Below are 21,907 nucleotides of genomic sequence, written 5' to 3' on the forward strand. Positions count from 1 at the left end.
TAGGTATAATAAATTAAATAAACATGCTATTTAAAACTGAATAGTGGGAAAGACTGACACATTGTTAAGATTTTGTTCAATGACTATTTTTTAGATGGTGAGTAGGTAATTTCCTACATTATTTTAATGTAATACATAGGTAAAACTTTCTCTAAAAAATTTTGGAGAAGAAAAAATTGGAGGAAGACAACTACTACATTATTTTAATGTAATACATAAGTAAAACTTTCTCTAAAAAATTTTGGAGAAGAAAAAATTGGAGGAAGACAACTAAATATCATAATGTGCTAAAAATAAAATTCAGTAAAATTAAGAACAAAACTAGATTAAAAGCTGAGCTCTTGCAATTTTTAAAAAATCACAAGTTTTCTTCTTAGTGACTCTTAGAGTGTCTTCAATTGCCTCCCTATTCAAATACAAATATTTAATATTTCCCTTCAAGTATTTTCCCATTAAACAAGCATACACATATGCACAGCGGAAGGACCCATCTCTCCTGGTGATAGAAGGCAGAGTAATAGCTTTTCCTTTGACTTAATTTGACAAGTAATTTGAAAGCAGCAAGAATTACATTGTTCATCATCTTGATGCACAGTAGATTAGAATATATTTCCATAATCTTTTCCATACGGAAGATTAACTAATTAGAACACAATTTTATGCTGCTATGATACTCACAAGTTAAATTAGACTGTGCGTGTTGGCTTATACCTCCAATCCCAGCATTTGAGAGGCCGAGGCAGGAGCATTGCCATGAATCCGAGGCAACTTGAACTACACAGTGAGACCCTTTCTTTAAAAACCAACCAAAAAAGGAAAAGAACAAAAGAATTCAGTAGGATAGGGGTGGCATGCATATGGCTTTATAAAAATAAGCTGGTGTGTTATTTTTAGACTACGAAGATAAAATATTCTAGAACATGATCTGAACTTTAAAACAAAGAAAATGAAAACCAGCAATTTCATGCGCGTGAGTCAGCCAGCTGGCGTCCTTTCATACACATGCCAAGTTTCTTTGAAATATAAAGCCTCTGAAACACATTTTTTTCCACTCTCCCCAAACCTGCTAAACGGAAAATTGCAGTTTTACTTAGTCATTATTTACTAGGGAGCCCCCGCTATGCAGATCAAAGGCTTTGCAGTGAAGCCAACGATTATCAGATTATCAGGCTTTCTCTTTCCTTGTTTAAGTGATACTTTCCGTTTACATTCCTTGGGTAATAAGATACCCCAGGAATTACTGCTCTGCTGACGAACAATAAGTGACTACTTAGGTGACAAAGCGTTAATAAAGTTTTCAACGTCTGCTAAGGAACTGTGAAGTTCATCGCTCATGTCTTGACTTCTAAGAAACCTTTTCAGAATGCCTACAGCTGCGAGCGCTTCGTTCTTGGTTGGTAACGGCAGGTCCACTTCTAGCGCTCCGCTGTCCTCCTCCTCTTCATCAGAAGTATAAAAACCAGTTTCATCTTGCTTACTTTCTCCAGCCGGCTCTGCACCATCTTTTGGGGGGGCTTCACAAGTCTCCAGGTCCTCATCCAGGGCAGCGTATTCCTCTATGCACAAGCCTTCAAGAAATTCCACTCCTGCCCCTACTGCGTGGGCAGTCAGGTCAAGAGCAGCAGCATCTTCTGCAATTGCTGTGTCATTTTCTCCCTTTGGAGACCGGAATCCTGCCTCTTCATAGCTTTTAACAATGGTCTCGGGAGTTACAGCTCTCCAGCAGAGATGCAATGTATCAATTGCATCTAGTAGAGAAAATGTAAACTCTTTGCTACTTTCGACTGAACTTAAAAACTTCTTGATAAGACAATGCCGATATTTGATTTTAAGGCTCTTAATAACACCTTGATTCATAGCTGCAAACCCGGAAGACAAGCATGATGGGAAGAAAGCTAACTCAATGGACGTTAGGTTTTTCACTTCTGGATGTGCTGGGCAAGAATCAACAAAAATCACCACTCTTCGTTTCTGGGCTTGGAATTTCTCATCCAGTTTCTGCATCCACTGTTCGAATATGGCTGCGGTCATCCACGCCGTTCTGTTAGCTTCATAATACACAGGCAATGATTTTATGCCTTTGAAACAACGCGGGGCTCGGTTTTTCCCGATGATAAGCAAAGGGAGCTTCTCCGAGCCATCCATATTTGTACCCAGTGCCAGCGTAATCCTGTCTTTGCACAACTTTCCAATTGAACACGTTTCTCCTTTGAATGCAAAAGTATTTGTAGGTAACATTCGATAAAGCAGTCCAGTCTCTTTTACATTGAAAACATTTTTAGGATGATAATCATTTAGGTAATAAGGTAGCACATTCTGGTACCACACAGTGGACGGGTCTATAGATGCACCTGTGGCTTCTACAGGTTGTGCTCGGAATACTAAGCCATACCTGGATTTAAAACGATCCAGCCAACCATTGCTGCACTTAAAATCATTGTGTCCCAGCTTCTGGGCAAAATCGTTAGCTTTTAGACGCAACATTGGACCATTAACTGGCACGTTTAGACACTGAGCAATCCGATACCACCTCATCAGTGCCTCTTCCAGATCCGTATAAAACGCCGTTCTCAGTCTTTTTCTCTTTGGATCAAACCTCAAAGACTCAAAGGCTTCTAGAACTTTGTCTTTGTTTTTCATAATGGAAGACAACGAATTTTTCTTTATTCCATATTCAGCTGCAATGTCTGCCTTTTTCTTTCCCCTTTCCACTGCATTTATGATGTCAATCTTTTCTTCGATAGACAGGCTTTTCTTTTTCTTCACAGTTATGGGCTGAGTCCCGGCATCCACAGGGGCTTCTGCCATCTCAGCTGCGGCTCGGGCAGGCCTTGGCTCTGAGTTCCTGGAGTAAGTTTCTGTAATCAAATTTGTTTTTCAGTAGGATATGGACCACGGCTTTCTATCTACCATGTTCTGCATTAAAGTTGGTAAGTATCAACAGTCTCATTCTCTAAGAAAACAACCACTAGACGTATCTTTTCCAAAAGTCTGAAGAAAAATTCTGTATGCGATTAGAAGAGGCACCTTCTTAGGATCTTGTGTGGCTCAATTTATAGTTCTGCAGAGTTCCAGAAGTCAGGCTAAAATAGGAATGTCATTATGTCAAACCTGCCCAGTCCTGCTGGGGTATTTTTGGAGCTGCAATCCTTTAAGACGATTCATTTTATCCATGCATGTCTTGTACTAAATTCTCCACAGCAGGCTCAGAGATAAGACACAAACTTTCAAAAATGTCCGTGTAAGATATCCCGGCTTAAGTTCTAGTTTCTTCAAGGGTACAGAATGAAAAAAATGGCACCCTCCTTCTATCTCTTGGAAATGCCAGGGGAAAGGCAGCAGGGAGCGACGTGGCAGCTGGGGTCCACCATGCTTGGAATGGCAATGAGAAGGATGGGAAGAAGTTTCTGGAAATGTAGTAACCAAAGCTTCCGGACAGAAGCTTGCTTCCTGAACAGCCCTCCACTAAAGGCTCTGCTCGGTGCTTTGCATCCTCCCTTGTGCTTTGCAATATATACTTCTAAAACACATTGGACAAATTTAATCTGCTTTGAAAATGTGTGCGTGCCAAAACTAAAGAACTAAAAATGATCCTGGATAGATCTTGGTGGCTATTTTCTACATGAGGTCACAGGCTGTACCCTCTGGCTCTACAAGAAGAAAAAAATAACCACAGACTGTAGACATGAGCTCAATTTTTAATAGCACATGGGAGACAGTCTTCTTCATAGGAGTCTGCTAGAAATACTTCATTGAAATATTCAATTCAGGTGATGAATAACTCCATTAAAAAAATCTAAGCCCTGTGCTCCCTCAAAGCTAAAAACAAATCCAGTAATTTTTATATCAGTTTAGCCCAGTATATGAATATACACAGGTCAGTGTTGAGAACATGCATCATAATAAACACATTGTTAAGGATATAATATAGAAAGTGATCTAGACTGAAATAGGAAGTAGAGTGATCACGGTTCTTACCCTCTCAGGCCCTCTATGTGGCCTTGTCTATGTGTGGGAAACTGACTTGCCATAGTATAGATCTTGAGAAGTGACTGCCACGTAGTACTTATGTGGTCCTGGGTCTTAACCATTAAAGCCTCAGCTGCTTTATCTGTAAAAGGGGAGAAACTACAGGACTGACTTCACAGAGTTGCTGTATACTCAGTAAGGCTCAGTGAATTTCATAAGAGGCACTCAGGATAGCTTCTCTCTGTCTGTCTCTGTCTCTCTGTCTCTGTCTCTCTTTCACACGCGCGCGCGTGCGCGCGCGCACACACACACACGTGTGCGCATACCTTTGCATATAGACCAGGTGGCCCTTGAACTTGCCATCCTTGATTCAGCTTCTCAAGTGCTGGCTGGGTCTCACAGTACACAACCATGGCCAGATTAACTTAATAGTTGAAGAAAGTGCCCAGTGAATGTGGGCTGATGGTTTCATTATCATGGTCTTCTCTTTTCAATCTTTTTAGCTCTAAGTTGCAGATTTGGGGGCAGGAATGGCACTTAAAAATAGACTAGAAACAGTGGTGTGCGTGTGTGTGTGTGTGTGCGTGCGCGTGTGTGTGTGCACGCTCAGAAGAGGATGTTGGATTTCCTTTTCTTTACTCTCTGCCTTCTGCCTTTCCTTTCTTGAGACAAAGTTTCTCTGGAGCTCACCATTTCTCATCTAAGCTGGCCATCTGTCTCCATACCTACCTCCAGCATCCAAGCCACAGGTCCATGAAGCTATGCATGTGTTTTAGGTAGGTGCTAGGTTACAACACAGGTAGGTAGGTCTTGGTACTTGAGCAGCAATGCTCTTAGCTGATGAGCCCTCTTCCTTGCCAAGACTCGTTTTTCTTCAGCAGCAGCAGTGAGACCAGCCACAGGGATCCAGACAGGCTCACGTTCACCCCCCCCCCCCCAGACACCAGCTCTCTTGCCAGAATCTATGTATTCTGGGCATGCTGTGGCCAAGACGACAAGAAGCTAATTTGATAAATGAACATTATTATGCGGGTGCCCTAGTCTTCCTGCTGTGTCTCTGGCTTTCCAGATGACAAGATACATCTTCTTGCTTGCTTTTTGTTCTGTTCTGTTTCTAAGACAGGATTGCTTCGCATGATGTAGGCTGGCCTTGAACTCATAATCTTCATATTTCAGTTTCTTGAACGCTGGGCTTGTAGGTGTACTCAGCTTAGAGAAAAGTTCTTGTTAAAATTCTTCTACCCCCCTTGTACCAAAATTACAATTCATAGGTTTTTTTTTTTTTAAATTGTTGCAAAAAAGGCCTTGATATAACAACATCATCATGGCATTTTCAAATTGCTCTGCTGCCTATATTCCAAGAAACTAAGGAGTTAGGTAGAACCGGGTTTTAATGGTCACACAGTTATGATGTGTTTGGAAACTAGCAATCTAGTCTTTTCACTGTCCGGTCTGTATTCTATTCTTTATATTAGAGTATAGTTAAATCATATTGACAGGGTCTTCTCTGACCATAGTTCACAGTCTGGGTTCCCTGTATCAAGGCAAGTCAGCTCCTATACACAGCTTACAATAACAACTTCCTCCACCCCCTCAAGACAGAGTTTCTCTGTGTAGCCCTGGCTGTCCTGGAATCCCCTCTGTAGACCAGGCTGACCTCGAACTCAGAGATCTGCCTTTCTCTGCTCCCCACATGCTAGATTTAAAAGCACATTCCAGCACACCCAGCTTACAACAACAACTTTAAAAAATGTTAATTATTATTTTATGTCCATATGTGTCCCTAAATGTATGTATGCATACTGCATGGGGTCAGGAGTCTGCAGAAGTCAGAAGAGGCGTTGGGTCCCCTGGAACTGTAGCTATTTGCCATGTGGGTGCTGGGAATCAAACTTGGGTCCTTTGAAAAAACAACTGTTCTTAAGTACCGATCCACCTTTGTTTGTTTTTTGAGCTCTCTCTGGCTCTAACAACACCACATTCTAAAGGCGATATTAAGTTTCTAAGGAAGAGTGGACCATTCTGGATGCTAGCATCCACAGCATCTTTAGCCTACTGTTAGGGAAAGCTTGGGCTTCTAAGTAAGTAGGATCTGACCATCTGACTCAGTCCCATGAAAACTGTGTTCATTTCCCCAGGAACTCCTTGCATATTCCCTGCAAATCTGTGACTATCTTGTATGTAATTATTTCTCTTGCTAGTTTGACACCAGTGTCCAGGGATCCCCTCCCTCCCATCTTACTTTATTCTCAGAAATGAACAACAAGGGCTGCAGCAATGCTAATCTCCTCTGTGTATCCTAACTAAAGGCAAAAAAAAAAAAAAAAAAAAAAAAAAAAAAAAAAAAAGACTGAGAACCTCTAATCTCCAAATTTTAAATCCAGGAGACTTACTGATTAGAGATGTTCAACCTGCAAAGTCTATGCAAATATTCTAAATAAAAGATTCAAACTTTGAGCCTGCAAGTGGTGGTATATGCCTTTAATTCCAGCACTTGGGAGGCAGAAGCAGACAGATGTCTGTGATTTTGAGGCTAGTCTGGTCTATCTACAGGGTGAGTTCTAGGAGAGCCAGGGTAACGCAGAAAAACATCTTGTCTCAAAAAACAAACAAAGATTCAAACTCTGAAATACTTTCGTGAAACCCTTCAGATAACAAATACTAAGCCTATAGTTAGAAAATAGTTGAACAGAGACCAGTTCAAGCCGAAATGAGCAGCATCTTTATTTAAGAAAATATTCAACTTCCTTCTCCAGTCAACAGTGTCATTTCCTTCAATAACGAAAGTCAAAATTTCCACAATAAAATATAATACATTCCTAAAACAATCAAATATGTGATGTAAACCAGACAAAAGTAGGCCTTTCCCCTAGGAAAGTATAAACATCAATTACTGCCCAATTAATAAAATGGATGCTATGCAGCCTCCCCAGACATCGGCTGGCTGGGTTTGCAGGAGTAATGGCAGTAAGTGATCTTTACTCTGAATGCTCATCCTGCTGATTAAGCTCGGTATTCATTTTCCCCTGAACACATTACAGAGGAGAAATGCCAGCCTACAAATCAGAGAATATTTTCTTGATGTCAACAGTTAGACTAAGTAATAGGCCTTGCCGTAAGGAATCCTACAAGTGATAAGAAAAATATAAACCCTCTTCGATTTGTTTGTTTTTTTCCAGGGTATAGTTACACAGGTTGTTCTGAGATACATCAATTGCTACAATGCTTATGGAAGACAAATTAAGCAATATGAGAGAAAAAAACTTAAAATGTCTACAACTAGCCAGGCGGTGGTGGTGCAGGCCTATAATCCCAGCACTTGGGAGGCAGAGGCAGAGGCAGAAGCAGAGGCAGAGGCAGAGGCAGAGGCAGAGGCAGAGGCAGAGGCAGAGGCAGAGGCAGAGGCAGAGGCAGAGGCAGAGGCAGAGGCAGAGGCAGAGGCAGAGGCAGAGGCAGAGGCAGAGGCAGAGGCAGAGGCAGAGGCAGAGGCAGAGGCAGAGGCAGAGGCAGAGGCAGAGGCAGAGGCAGGCAGATTTCTGAGTTCGAGGCCAGCCTGGTCTATAGAGTTAGTTCCAGGACAGCCAGGGCTATATAGAGAAACCCTGTCTCAAAACAAAACAAAACAAAACAAAACAAAACAAAACAAAACAAAACAAAACAAAACAAACCAAACCAAAAAACACAAACAAATCCAAAAAACCAAAATAAAATAAAATAAATAAAAAAAAGTCTACAACTTTTAACCTAGAAAGTCTTTATCTAGAACTCTATCTGGAATTGGAGTTCCTGGCAATTTTGAGCCACCACTCCACTGGGGATCTGAGCCTCTACAAAGGTCTACAAAGTCTTCCACAAGGGCAGTAAGTACTCCTACCCACTGAGCTCTTTCCAGACCAGCAAGCATTTATTATCACAGATGTTCATAGGCCAGAAGCCCAGGAAATCGTAACCGGGTCTCCGGGGTCTCACAGAGCAGAAGTGAGGATGCTAGCCTCTTATCTAGAGGCTCCCAGGTCTCACCGAGGTCACCCAGAACTTAGCTCTGGCTGCTGCCGGTGAAGTTCCTGGCATTTGGTGGTAGTTGCCAGGAATCACTCTCCACACTCAGAGCCCTCCGTCATGTCCTTGTCCCTGGACTTTATTTCACAACAGAAAAAGCTCCTCCTGTCCATGTCTCTTATATTTTGACTTTGATTCCTCTCCTAACTGCTACAAAGTCCTCTACAAGGACATAAATTTAAAAAGTGAACTATGAATCTACAGGCCAGAAAATACTGAAAATTACAACAGTCTGGCACACCATAGGTTCTTAATAACAAATTGTCAAATAAATGAAGAAAAATATGAATAAAAAGACAACAGCCACAAACGTTGAATGTTCATGCTAGAAAATGAACTGTGGGTTAAGCCAAGTCACCTACATTTCCTTTTTATTTTTTTTTAAATTCTAATGTTCTATTTGTGCAAGACTGTAAAAGAAAGCTAAAGCACAAGGAGACATAACACTGGTGGCCTTCCCACTCAGAATATCAGGGTAATAAATTACTCTGTTCTTATCTGTAGTTTATAGCTCTCTGCAGAGTCCCAATCACTTCCCAGACTGAAAGTGCACTCACTTTTTGACTTTCACCACTAGATAACAAGTATGCCCACTTAAACCTCTCCATACCGCTTCTCTAACCAGCAGCCATCACTGGTCTTCAGTAAGTTTCATGGTGCAAGACAGATAGCTTGTTTCTATAACCTAAGCACTGTTAACTTCCTGATGGTTCTGAAAGAATAAAATGAGTCCAAAGTTTACTCTGCTGAAAAGGATCCTGAGGGAGCCAATGAGGTGGCTGGGAGCTAAAGTACTTGCCAATATAAGCCTGGTAACATGAGTTAGATTTTTTTTTTTTTTAAAGGAATAGGGGAAACAGACAGGAAGAGTCAGCAGTTCAAGGCAGACCAACAGGGGTTCAACCTAAGGGCTACGGGAAATAGGTGGCAAAAATGAATTCTCACAGGAAGGACAGAAAGGGGTTTGTGATGGAAGCAAGGGCTCAGAGCCATGATGAGTGAGGTGGTGAGGTGTAGGAGAGGTCCGAGAACATCTCTGCAGGGAAGGCTAGACAGCCGCCACGTCCAAGGCAGAATTACAGGGCTCGGAACATACCAAGCAGCTCTGTGTAATCACACCTTCTTCTCCCTGGCCAGATGGATAGTCGGCTAAATGGGCACTCTTACTCCACACACACAAGAGTACTGATGTGGCTGATGGGTTACACAACAGAAAACAACTTGGGGGCCAGACCATGGTGACTCTTGCATACCAGGGCAGGAGGTCAAATTTATTTTTGAATAATTTCAGAATGCCACCAAAGACAACTGGAGGTCTGGAAGGGAAAAGTTCGAGTCATATGAGAAAGTTCCTCTGTTATCAACAATAACAGATGATATAATGAAATAATAATGACTGACTCCTGTGCTTAAAGCCTTGATAGCACTAAACGTTCCTAGCGTTCTTTACACATAACTGAGTGAAGTTGTAATTACTAGAGAGCTTCTAAAAGTATAGCACTTTACTTCTCACCCTGTCTGTCTGGGAACTGCTGTTGCTTCTTCCTCTTCCTTCCTCTTCTTCTTCCTCTCTTCCTCCCCTCCTCCTTCCTCCCCTCCTCCTTCCTCTTCATCTACTTCCTCCTATTCCTCTTCTTCTTCTCCTTCTTTTATTGGTTCTTTGTAAATTTCACATCAGGTACTCCAATCCCACTCATCTCTCTGTCCCTCCATCTGCCTGAAATGTGTCATGGTGTCACCCAGTTTACCCTTCTGCTCAAACAGCTTTCCTTGCAAATATTCTTTACAATGTCATTGATCTGGCTAGAGGGCTCTAGCATCTGCTACTCTATCAATACTGCATTTTTACCTGGGCTCCTGTCAGATATGCTGTTGTTGCCCTGTGTCGTGGAGACCCTGCAGCACTGAATCTGCAAGGCCAGCCCTTTTACAAAGGCCAACAATCCATAGGTGGAGTAGATGCTGGGACGGGTCAACACAAAGCCCTGGATCTGGGGAGCAGAACGGCTGGGCTGTCCGGGGCCAGCTCTCCCAAGCCCACGGCACCGGGGGCCAGCTCTCCCGAGCCCACGCCCACGGCACCGGGGGCCAGCTCTCCTGAGCCCACGGCACTGGGGCCAGCTGTCTCACTTCGCCCAGGTGAAAAACAGGGCTGGCTTGAAAAGCACTGGCTGCTCTTTGTTTTTTATCTTTTTGTTTTTGTTTTGTGGTTGTCTTTAGAGACAATGGTTTCTAAGTGTAGCTCCAGCTATCCTGGAATTCTGTAGCTGGCCTTGAACTAAGGTCTGCCTGCCTCTCAAGTGCTGGGATTAAAGGTGTGCGCCACCAACTGGTTCATCTGGGAACTCCTTAATAATGTTCTATTACCCACTGCCCTCTATTAAATAAAGCCTGTTTCCTGAAGATTATACTGTGTAAGTAGTAACCTAAATATCTCTTCACGAATAGAAACTTACTGATGAGGAGTGCTGGGAATTTTGACACATTATCAGAATTATCAGAGACAAGATCTGGATGTATCAATTTCTTGCTCTTGAGAAAACAGCATTGATAAGCAGTATGCAACATTCAAAAATCTAATCTGTCATTGACTTCATGCAGAATGGAGTAAAAGCACCAGCCTCGAACCCGTGGCCTATCTCCTTTCCTTCCTGATTATAAAATGAAAGGCAGGCAGTCTACTAATGTTCTCTACAAGCCTAGGGAATAAAGAGTATCTAACTCTGCAAAAGGTGAGTATATTATCTCCATGTCAGGATTATATGTGACAGTAAATCCTTTCCTCTTAGCCCTCTCATCATATACGTCAATTGAGAGAATAGGAATCTTCTATTCCTTCTAAGTAGAATGGGCAGACAGAATTCTTTGGGGGCAAAAAGGGACCAAAATGAAGAAGAAAAAAAAGGAGAGAAAGAAGACAGGAAGAAAAAAAAGAAAGTGAAAATAAATCATTTAAGAAGTAAGTTTTAAAAGTTTTGTATAAAACATTGATCTCAAGTAACACACACACTCTCATACACACACATATACACAAATACACATGAATGAAAATTTCCCTAAATCCAAAGAACACAAGCTTCTGCTTCCTTCAGTTTAAAATGATGTACAGAAGTATTTGCAATTTTCCGTAACCAACTGAAGCAGATTTCAGTGTTTCTAAAGGTGGGTCTACGTTTGTATTTCCCTTGGGGCAAAAGAAATCACGGAAAAATTAATTAGTCCTATCATATTCTTTCTCACCACGATATTATGGATAAGGATAATCATGCAGAATACCAGAACCTCACTGGACTGATTACTTAGAATAAGCAACTAATAGCATCCTTATCAAAGAAAATTATCATTAGTCCATCAGAACCATCATAAAAACTATCAGCAGGTCTCAGAGGAAGTATACCATTTATAGCCAATACAAGAAGCCAAGTATCCCCAAATTTAAACAGACACCATCAGACATCCTTAAGGAGACACCCAGTTTTGTTAAGCTAACTGTCACACCATTCATACACAACTGGGTATTGCAAGTGTTTTCTGAAGTCACCCTTCAGAAGCCCCTGTATATGACATTCGCATTTAGCCACAGGTCTTACTCAGTTCTTACAGAATGAGAGCAAGAGTTACACTAGATGGGGGCCTCTTTCTAATAATGGGGAAGACTAATGGGTTCCAACTCAAGGGGATGGTTTGAATAGGAACATTCACAACACACTGCAGAATAGTTTGAGTGAACTGGTACCCCTCACACTTCCTTTATAGCTCAATTTCAGAACAAAATGGCCCTTTATACAAGATTTATGTTTAGGCATGTCAGCAGTGTTTTTGTTGATGTTGTTTTGTTTGAGTTGATGTTCTAGCAATCTAAGACAACACCGTGTTATTTAGGTTTGAAATATATGTAGTGCATTATGTAAATGTATGTAGTGTTACTATGAACCAGTCCCAGGATATTAACATTCATTGGAAATGTGCTCTGGCCCATTTCTATCTAACATCGCTGGGGATAGGGAAGATTCTCGCAGGTACCCCAAAGACTGGTAGGACGAGCTCTGGGAGAAGGGATAGTTGAACTGTTTCTGTGGACAGGGCCACGGCGATCTACTTAAGAGAGGATGAACAAGCAGTAGGGCAGAGCTCAGTTGCGGGCAAGAGAGCAGCAGCGAAGAAAAGTACTATGAGCCCACTGTCAGCGAGTGAGCAGGGAAAAGGGGAGCACAGAACCAGAGCTACCACCGCAAGCTCACGGAAGCCTGTCTTTCTGCACAGACTGGCACGAGTGCGGCGGTCGCGGAGAACTCGCGAGACGCCTAGGAGAGCGAGGGCCGGGCTTCCGTGCTGTCAGCGGGTGTACACTCATCTTCGCTCCATCCCTTCCGCATCCCGCTCGTTCTCTCCGGTGGTTGACAAACTTTCGGCTCCGCGGTGGTGAGCTGCGGCCACCTCCAGCCTCCAGGCACCGAGTGTGTGTTTGGGAAAAGGGTAGAGAATGTCTGGCTGGAGGGGTGCTCTTCGCAAACTGGCGACTCTTACTCCACGCTGCAACCGGTTACCCCGGTAACGGCCCGTGCGGATTTCCCGGATGTAGTTCACGGGGCCGCGGTCCGGGGCGGAGCCGAGAGGACCCAGCCCCCTGGGAGACGCGCGCGCACCATAGAGACGTGGCGGGGGCCCGCTTGGCTTCTAGAGAGAGGCTGTCCCGGGCCCAAGACCCCGCACTTCCGGTCTTCTCATTTCCGTCTTTGCGGGTAGAGTGCAAGCGCCGGAGGCTGGGTTGTGAGGTCGCGGGTGCAAGTGTCCTCGGCGGTTGGTTGCTCGGAGCCTGTGACAGCTGCGGCTGCTCCCCGCCCCCGAAGCGTAGGGGAGGAGACGAAGGAAAAGCTCCCGGTTGCGCTTCCGGTCCCTTCTGCCTCGGGCCGACGCGATTCCCGAGTGCTGCGACCGGGAGAGCCCGCGACGGAGCGCTGCTGGCTTCCCCGCTGACAGACAGGTGAGGGCGGAGCCGCGACAGAAAGGATGAGGTTGAGGTGGCTTGCTCCACGGCGGACGAGTCGCCTACGGCTACTCTCGTTAAACTTGCTCCAGGGCACTTCCATCCCTGGGAGCTGCCAAGTCCGCTCCTTGGTCCCTCCCGTCCCTCTGAGTCTGAGTGTGTTCTGGAGTGAAGGGGGCGGCACCGCTCGGCTGTGCTGGCGGTGGGTGGGAAGAGTTGGCAGGGTCCGGGTCTTTCTGGACTCTGTCCGAGTGGGCCGCCTTTCCCCCCGCTCGTCCCAGAGTCTCCTACTTCCTCTCTCCTGCTGTGCGAGGAAGGGAGTTAGCAATAAACCCTCGGAGAGATTGCCTGACACTGGTGCAGAGGGAGGCGCCCTGCCTGAAACGTCCCAAGCCTGAGTGCTGGTGAGGGCGTCCCAGGAATGCTGGAGTTTGGAGAAGGAAATTGTGGCCCTGCCTTCTGGTGCGTTCCTTATTGCCAAGTTAACTACTCTTTATGTGCCTAGGAAAGGAAGCGTTCTCTCTCGCGCGTGCGTGTCTTAATTTAAGTGTTTAGATTCTAGACTTTCTCCCCAGTTATTGCTTCCCAGGCTTTGTTCTTGTTTTCCTCCTGAATCCTCTGATCTCAAAAGGTTTATATTTTACACTTCCTGCAGATCCTTTAAGCCATCCTTTCAGGATTTCTGTGCGTTTCTCTTTTATTTTTCCCTGAAGTATACTTAACTTGGTTCTTATCTGATCAGGGGACAAAAACGAATGAAAGAATCGCAGAGCTTTTCACCTACGTGTTGCTTTCACAACTGCGAAGGCGTGTTCACATTTGCCATTTGATTAACTTGATTGCTAAAGAAGGGTGCACCAGATTGACGGTTGGTCAGTTCTCTGGAGGTTGCAGGAATGGCTGTATTTCATTGCTGCTCTTCCAGAGCGAGTATTGCGTCTGTGTACACTTTTCTTCTTCTGTTTGTTCTGTTTTTACTTGCTTTCAATTTTCCTTTTTGTTTTCCTCGCCCACCGTGACCAACACCGTTTTCTATCTACAAAGTCTAACACTTAGTATACAGGAAACAGCCTTTTCCCACTCTGATTTGCTGAATTAAAGGCTCTGCCTGAGCTGTTTTGTTTCCTGCTAGGCAAGATGTTACTTTTCTTGGATTATGCTTGCCTTAATTCCAGGGTGGGGTCTCAGTCCAGGTAATCAGTGATTTTTTTTTCAGGGGTTTTCTATCTCTACCCCAGAAATTATGTGCAAAGTTTGTATATGTGTGTGTTCTGGGAAAATGCATTCATTTATCAAATTCTTAAAAGAAAGAAGTGTGTAATGTCTAGCAAGATTAAGAAGTACTTACTGGTCTAGAATCTTGTTGAAGCTAAAGGAAGCAGTTTATTCTCCGAGCTGTTGTTTCCCCAAGTTGCACCTGGCTTACTTGGGTGTTATACAGAGTAGAGTGCACGGATTACAGCCTGGCACTGAAATCTCACTACTTCAAAACTGCAGCATTTCTAAATTCCTTCCTGGACCTGTAGAAGGAACCAAGTTAGTTCCTGATTTGTGGTTTTGAGGTTTCTTTTTAGGGATAGCTGGCTGTGCCCATTGCTCTGCCAATACAGAGAATTTCTAAACTGATGTGTTTATCATTTTTTAATGCATACTAAATATTCCCAGCCCACTGGGTACAACAATTTGCCTTCATGTTCTTGTTTTTAACTGGAGATATCTGCCTTGGGCTTCCCAAAGGAAGGGCAAAGATGTTTTATGTAATCCACATGGCTTCAGCATTTTTGATGCCCCTTTCTCTTCATTCTGTATTATGTATGTTATTTATTGTTTCCAAGCTTTATGTAAGTCTTGGAGGACATATTTACTTACTGATTTGGCTTTGAAGTGTTTGGAAGTTGAAATTATAACATTTTGAAGCTCATTTCATATCGTGTTATCTGCACAGCTCATCCTAAGTTATCTAAAGTAACTAATTTCTTCTCTTCAAACAATGTTATGATTTCCCCTCAGTGTAGCATCCTCACTTGGTGGATGCTAAGCTGGTTGCTTGTAAGATAAAGATAAAAGTCCCTTTCTCTTCATTCTGTATTATGTATGTTATTTATTGTTTCCAAGCTTTATATAAGACTTGGAGAACTTGCCTTGGATAATTCAGTTCCTAGATAAAAGACACAGAACTTTTATATTTATAATAAGCCTTTAAACAGTACTAGAGCTGGGCAGATATCTACCCTCTAAGCTATTAATATCTACTACCTTATCAATAACCCTAAGATATGATTTTCCCTGTTGCGTATGGGCTGCTCTTTAACTGGCTAGCCCTCAGGGCCAATTCTCAGGATCACTTACCCCATTGTGTAAAGATTTCTCTCTTCACCTTCTCTTTTTCTCTTCCCCTGTAGTCTCCTGCCTGCCTTTCTTCTGCTTAACTATAGGCTGTAGTCATCTTTATTCACCAGTCAGGGATAACTCGTGGAGGCAAGGTTATGTAGCATCACTTGTATACGTGAAGATCTTCTTCCCTGAGGCAACCATGGCCAGTATTTCGCATTACAATGCATAGGAACAATCACCTTGCCTGAAACTTGTATATAGCCTTCATATTGTGACTTTGCTTGCTTTTAGAGTAAAAAGAAAACTCCTTAACAGTTGGAATTCTTCAGCCTTACCCTGAATTATGTTCCATGAAACTATGCGCAACCAAGCTGGCCTCCATTGGTCCTTAAAAGTTTTTTAAAATCACTTGTTTTCTTTATATTCTTGTATGTGTGTGTGCCTGTTTGTCTGTATTGTGGATACATTCTGTGCTAGGTCTTTTGCAAGAGCAGCAAGTGTTCTAAACAGTGCCATCTTTCTAGCTCCTGATTTATTAATAATTCATATGTATATTTGTGTATATGTAGGTGTACATGCTGTGGCTCTAGACCCAACATCAAAGTATTTATTTATTATTCTAAATTGCTGGCATTAAAGATTTCAGCTCATAGATTTGTTGTTGTTGTTTTTAAAGATTTTTGAGTTTGAATTGTTATAATAGTTAAACTAGTAATACATTGTAAACTAAATTGCTGGTTTCTCAATTCACATTAATAAAATACTAATAGTTTATAAAATAGTGTAATGTTCTTAGATTATTTATAATGAACTCTCGGCTAGACTTACAGAATTACTAAAAAGATAATATAGAGGTACCTGAATATTTCATTTCTCTGTTAACATATACATCATTAGTGTGGCACAATTATTTACATTGTGTCAGCTTTTCCCTCTTCTCCCTTTTCTGTTCAGGATGCCATCCAGTCATCAAGTGTTTTTAGCATTGAAGTTTCTCAGATTTCCTTGCTTTTTTGCAGGGTGTGAATGGAGGTTGAGACAGGGTTTCTCTATGTAGCCTTGGCTGTCCGGGAACTTGATCTATAGACTGGACTGGCCTTGAACTCAGAGATCCGTCTGCTTACACCTTCCAAGTGCCAGGATTAAAGGCATGCTCCACCACTGCCTGGCCTGATTTCCATGCTTTTGATGAGTTGATAGTTTTGCAGATTACTGTTTAAAGGTATCTTGTACCTACATCTGTGGAGATTTATCTAGTGTTTTGTCATGATTAGCATGGGGAGGAGAAACTCAGTAAAAGTGCCCTTCCTGACTGTCACTGTAACCACACTGCTGATGGTAACCTTTATGATAGTCAGTCTTGCTTTGTCAGATTTGTTCCCTATGAAGTTACTCTTTTTGAGCTCTTCCTTTTGAATATTGCCTATTATAGAAGAAAATTTCTTTATATGGTGCAAAGATAGAGAGTGGAGAATTATGTTTTACTTCCTAAAGACGAGGAGTGTTCATAAAACCTTTTTGGAAATAAACTGTAAGGGGAATATTTCTCCTTCTTTACTGATTCACTCAGTCATTTCTATCAAATTTATATTAAATTATATATGTGTGTGTGCGTGTACGTAAGTGCAGCTCAGGAACCCATGGACTTGAGTCTCCCTAGAGCTGGAGTTACAGGTGGTTGTAAGCTATCTGACATGGGTATTGTGGACTAGTCTCCAGTCCTGTATGAGGGCAATAGGTACTCTTTTACAGCTGAATAGTATCTCCAGACTGTCTGTTTTGACAAATGAATACGTTTTGCACTTTGGGTTATAATTCAGCAATGCTTTTTATTAGTTGTTCTAGCCTTTTTAATTGATTTTTTTGAAATACCTTTGTCATTATGCAGATTGCTTTCTTTTAAAGCACTTTTTGAGGTTGTTCATTTGGTTTTAGTTTCTCGTCTACACGATTCTCCTTGATCATATAGGGTATTACCCTCCCTGGTCCTTGAACTATCCATTCTCCCAGAGTGACCATGCTTTTTATTGGAAAATGCTATTAGAAACCAGTATCTGGACTATGTGTGCTCTCTCTGCTGAGAACATTGCTTGTCATTGCTTCTAGGGCCTCTCAGGAGATAGAGCAAGGAAATATTGTGTGTGTGCTAATTTGTATAGGAACAAGAATGTATTTAAATATTTTGTATGATGATCTGTATCTGTCTATATTAAACTGTGCTTATTATGAGCTCTTTTTCTACTGAATTTCTGCCTTGAATTTTGAGGGGGTTTATTTGATATGGTTTTGGGTAACTTATTAACTTTCCAATGACCAATTACTAAGAGAGCAAAGCAGTTCGTATATGTAATACCAAGTAACAAGTAAGTTGTTGGATTTTGGAATGAAATCAATTACAGTAAATAGCAAACACTGTAGTGTTAATGGCTCTTGGTTGGCTCCACTGCTGGCATGCTGGAGCTCAGCGAGCCATCTGTGAAGGAAAGAGGCCACACTAGACTGAATAACTTAACATTTATTCACAGCTAGTTTCCTTTTCAGAGAGTAATGTAATTTTGAGAATCTTACCACTTTCCATTGCATTAGTTTCTCTGTAACACAATGGAGAGAAGAAAAAGGCATTTCCAAATAGTTGATTTTATTACATATTTTAAAGATTGGTTATGGTGATAGGGGTAGCTATTGTTGACCATCTGCTAGATTAACTTACCCGTTTTTCTCTTTATGACATATAATTAAGAGCTAACTGTAATTCAAAGCTTTCTACTTCTGAATTCCAGACTGATGCATTTATTTTATTAAGCAATGCAAACTCAGTTTATTACTCTATTAAGATGAACAGCTATCAAAACAGTTACCAGATAGTTGTTGATATAAAGACAGAAGTATTATTTCTTTTTATTTGGCTATTCTGCTTGTGAAAAGCAATATAATATACTTTGAATATGTTATATGGAAAGCCATTTTCATTTCAGTATAATTTTTATTGGGATGTAAGGAAAGGAGTTTTTGCTTTGTTTTAGGAAGACTGTTGCCAGGTGGTGGTGGCGCACGCCTATAATCCCAGCACTCTGGGAGGCAGAGGCAGGTGGATCTCTGAGTTCGAGGCCAGCCTGGTCTACAGAGTGAGTTCCAGGACAGCCAGGGCTACATAGAGAAACCCTTTCTTGAAAAAACCAAATCCAAAAAAACCAAAAGAAAAAAAAAAAAGAAAAAAAGGAAGACTGTCATAGAAGACAATTAAGTTGTTTTGACAAGGAAACTTATATGTTTTGGTTATTACTTTCAATTTTAAACAGTTCTAAATATATAGAGTTAATTAATGGAGTCACTCTATTTCTTAAACTGTAAATTAGTTTGTCATGAAGATTCATTTGTGACATTGTTGACATTAAGTTGTGACATTAAAACAGTCTTCTTGTTCATCAAACCTAACTGAATGAAAAAATAATCTCAAGAAAATAGAGCCACTAGTCATTACAATAGTTACCGGGCTCAGGAAAATCAAACATAAAACACTGCAAAAAAAATCAAGCAAAGTTAGATCAAAGCAGTCCAAAGCTTGCTGTTTCTACCCTTAGTGTTCCGCATTACCCTATACTTCCATTTGTAGTGTTCCTCAGAATGTTTTTATTAAAGTATTCCCACAGAGAATAACTCTTAACACATTTGTTTGAAGACTCACACTTTTAATATTTTACAAAAGATTTTTGAGCTGAGATCTCAGATAGCCCAGGCTGGCCTTGAACTCACTGTGAGGCTGAGGATGACTTTGAACTCTTGCTTTTACCTCTTTTATTTTCTTTCTTTTTTTTTTATTGGATATTTTCTTTATTTACATCAAATGTTTTCCCCATTCCAGGTCTCCCCTTCAGAAATCCCCTATCCCATCCTCCTTCCTCCTGCATCTATGAGGGTGCTCCCCCACCCACCCACCCACTCCTGCCTTCCTGCCCCGGTTTTCCCCTACACTGGGGCATTGAGCCTTCACAGAACCAAGGGCCTCTCCTTCCATTGATGTCTATCAAGGCCATCCTCTGTCTATGAGGCCAGAGCCATGGGTCCTTTCAAATGTACATTTTGGTTGGAGGTCCAGTCCCCGGGTGCTCCTGGGGGGGGGGAGGCTCTGGCTGGTTGACACTGTTGCTCCCTCAATGGGGCTGCAACCCCCCTCAGCTCCTTCAGTCCCTTTTCCAACTCCTTCATTGAGGGCCCTGTACTCAGTCCGATGATTGGCTGCGAGCATCTGCCTCTGTTTTTGTCAGGCTCTGGCAGAGCCTCTCAGGAGACAGCCATATCAGGGTCCTGTCAGCAAGCACTTCCCGACATCCACAATGGTGTCTGGGTTTGGTGGCTGTATGTGGGATGGATCCCCAGGTGGGACAGTCTCTGGATGGCCTTTCCTTTAGTCTCTGCTCCATACATTGTCCCAATATTTCCTCTTGTAAGTATTTTGTTCTCCCTTCTAAGAAGCACTGAAGTGCCCACACTTTGGTCTTCCTTTTTCTTGGGGTTCATATGGTCTGTGAATTAAATCTTGGGTATTCCGAACTTTTGGGCTAATAGCCACTTGAATACTTTGGACTAATATCCACTTATCAGCGAGTACATACCCTATGTGTTCTTTTGTGATTGAGTTACCTCATTCAGGATATTTTCAAGTTCCATCCATTTGCCTGCGAATAAGTCATTGTTTTTAATAGCTGAATAGTATTTCATTGTGTAAATGTACCACATTTTCTGCATCCATTCCTCTGTTGAGGGACATCTGGGTTGTTTCCAGCTTCTGGCTATTATAAATAAGGCTACTATGAACATAGTGGAGCATGTGTCCTTATTACATGTTGGGAGTATCTTCTGGGTATATGCCCAGGAGTGGTATAGCTGGGTCCTCAGGTAGTACTATGTCCAATTTTCTGAGGAACTGCCAGACTGATTTCCCTAGTGGTTGTACCAGCTTGCAGTCCCACCAGCTTACAATTCCACCAGCGATGGAGGAGTGTTCCTCTTTCTCCATATCCTAGCCAACATCTGTGGTCACCTGATTTTTTTTTTTTTTTTTTTTTTTTTTTTTTGATCTTAGCCATTCTGACAGGTGTGAGGTTGAATCTCAGGGTTGTTTTGATTTGCTTTTCTTTGATGGCTAAGGATGTTGGACATTTCTTTAGGTGTTTCTCAGCCATTTGAGTTTCCTCAGTTGAGAATTCTTTGTTTAGCTCTGTTTCCCATTTTTAATAGGGTTATTTGGTTCTCTGGAGTCTAGCTTCTTGAGTTCTTTGTATATATTGGATATTAGCCCTTTGTTGTGTGTAGGATTGATAAAGATCTTTCCCTAATCTGTTGGTTTGCCTTCACCTCTTAAGTGCTGGAATTACCAGTGTGAACCATCATGCCTGGCTGAAGTATCACATTATGTTTTTAAAATCTGTAAGTTTTTTCAAGTCTTGTGTGTATTCAAGTGAATTTTGCTTTAGATTCCATAATATACTTTCTTTATTAAAAGAAGAATTTAAATTCATATTCAATATGATATACAACATTTTTATGTTTATGTCTGCCTTGCGGTGTCTGTTTCTCTTCAGCTTATCTTCATAGCTCCTGTGGTATATGGCATGTTAGTTTGCAAAACTCTCATATCTGTTCAGTAGCTCTCATCTCATAGATGTCTAATAGTAACCTTTGGAGTCTTTAGACTCAGTGGTTCACAGAGACTATGACTACTGGGAGTTTGCCTTTTCAATGTTGTCCAGAGTCTTTTGTTTCTTATTTTGGGGAATCAGGCAAATCTAGTACCTGTTGCTCTGTTTCACTGGGTTCTAAAAAGACCCTGATTGCATTTAAGTTTTGTAGGACACAGAACTCCCCTTATTAAATTCTCCCACCTTAAATTTTTCATTTGACTTTCCTCTGAATATGTTACTTTATTCAGTATAGAAATCATTTTTATATAGTAAAAGCTAAAGAATCTCAAACCATTGTAATTGACTTACAAACTTCAAGCATGCATATATATATATATATGACTGCTAATTAGTATTTTATTAGCTAGTAAATACCTCTGCCTTATTATAGAGAATTAGTCTGAGCTATAGCATAAGACATTTGGCCTACAATATAACTGGCCTATGAGAGCCTGAACATTAGTGGTAATTTGTAGTAGTAATTTATTATTCTGTTTGAAAGATGGTATTACAAATGGCTAAATTTAGCCAGGCAATGGGGGTGCATGCCTTAATTCCAGCACTCAGGAGGCAGAGGCCAGCATATCTCTCAGATTGAGGCCTGTCTGGTCTACAGAGTGAGTCCGGGGACAGCCAGGGCTACACTGAGGAAACCTATCTCGAAAAACCAGAAAGAAAAAGAAAGGAAGGAAGGAAGGAAGGAAGGAAGGAAGAAAGGAAGAAAGAAAGCAAAGAAAAAAACAAAGAAAGAAAAGAAAAAAAGTTACATTTCTATAAAGATCAGAAAAGGTGTATCTTTTTTGTGAGAGTGGGTAGGCATTTAAGTCATGGCCTTGCTAATTCAGAGTACTACAGACTACCACTTGAGCTATGCCAC

The 21,907-nt window shown here is 41.7% G+C and overlaps 2 protein-coding genes across 4 annotated transcripts in view; one reads left to right on the forward strand and one right to left on the reverse strand.

Moving 5' to 3' along the window:
- Positions 1-1,266: 1,266 nt before the first annotated feature.
- On the reverse strand, positions 1,267-2,855 carry Tigd4 (tigger transposable element derived 4). The gene has a single exon (XM_052178684.1). It carries the CDS (start codon positions 2,806-2,808, stop codon positions 1,267-1,269), a length of 1,542 nt encoding a protein of 513 aa, XP_052034644.1. The 5' UTR covers positions 2,809-2,855.
- Positions 2,856-12,422: 9,567 nt separating this feature from the next.
- Arfip1 (ADP ribosylation factor interacting protein 1) overlaps positions 12,423-21,907 on the forward strand; it is a 90,658-nt gene continuing 81,173 nt past the window's right edge. Inside the window, exon 1 of one of the 3 annotated variants that reach the window (XM_052180274.1) lies at positions 12,423-13,012. The gene's annotated coding sequence lies outside the window, so the exon portion shown is untranslated. The remainder of the gene's footprint in view (positions 13,013-21,907) is intronic. The other 2 variants (XM_052180273.1, XM_052180275.1) reach the window with 2 other exon arrangements.

This window comes from Apodemus sylvaticus, chromosome 4 (assembly GCF_947179515.1).
Source record: "Apodemus sylvaticus chromosome 4, mApoSyl1.1, whole genome shotgun sequence".
Taxonomy (NCBI): Eukaryota; Metazoa; Chordata; class Mammalia; order Rodentia; family Muridae; genus Apodemus; species Apodemus sylvaticus.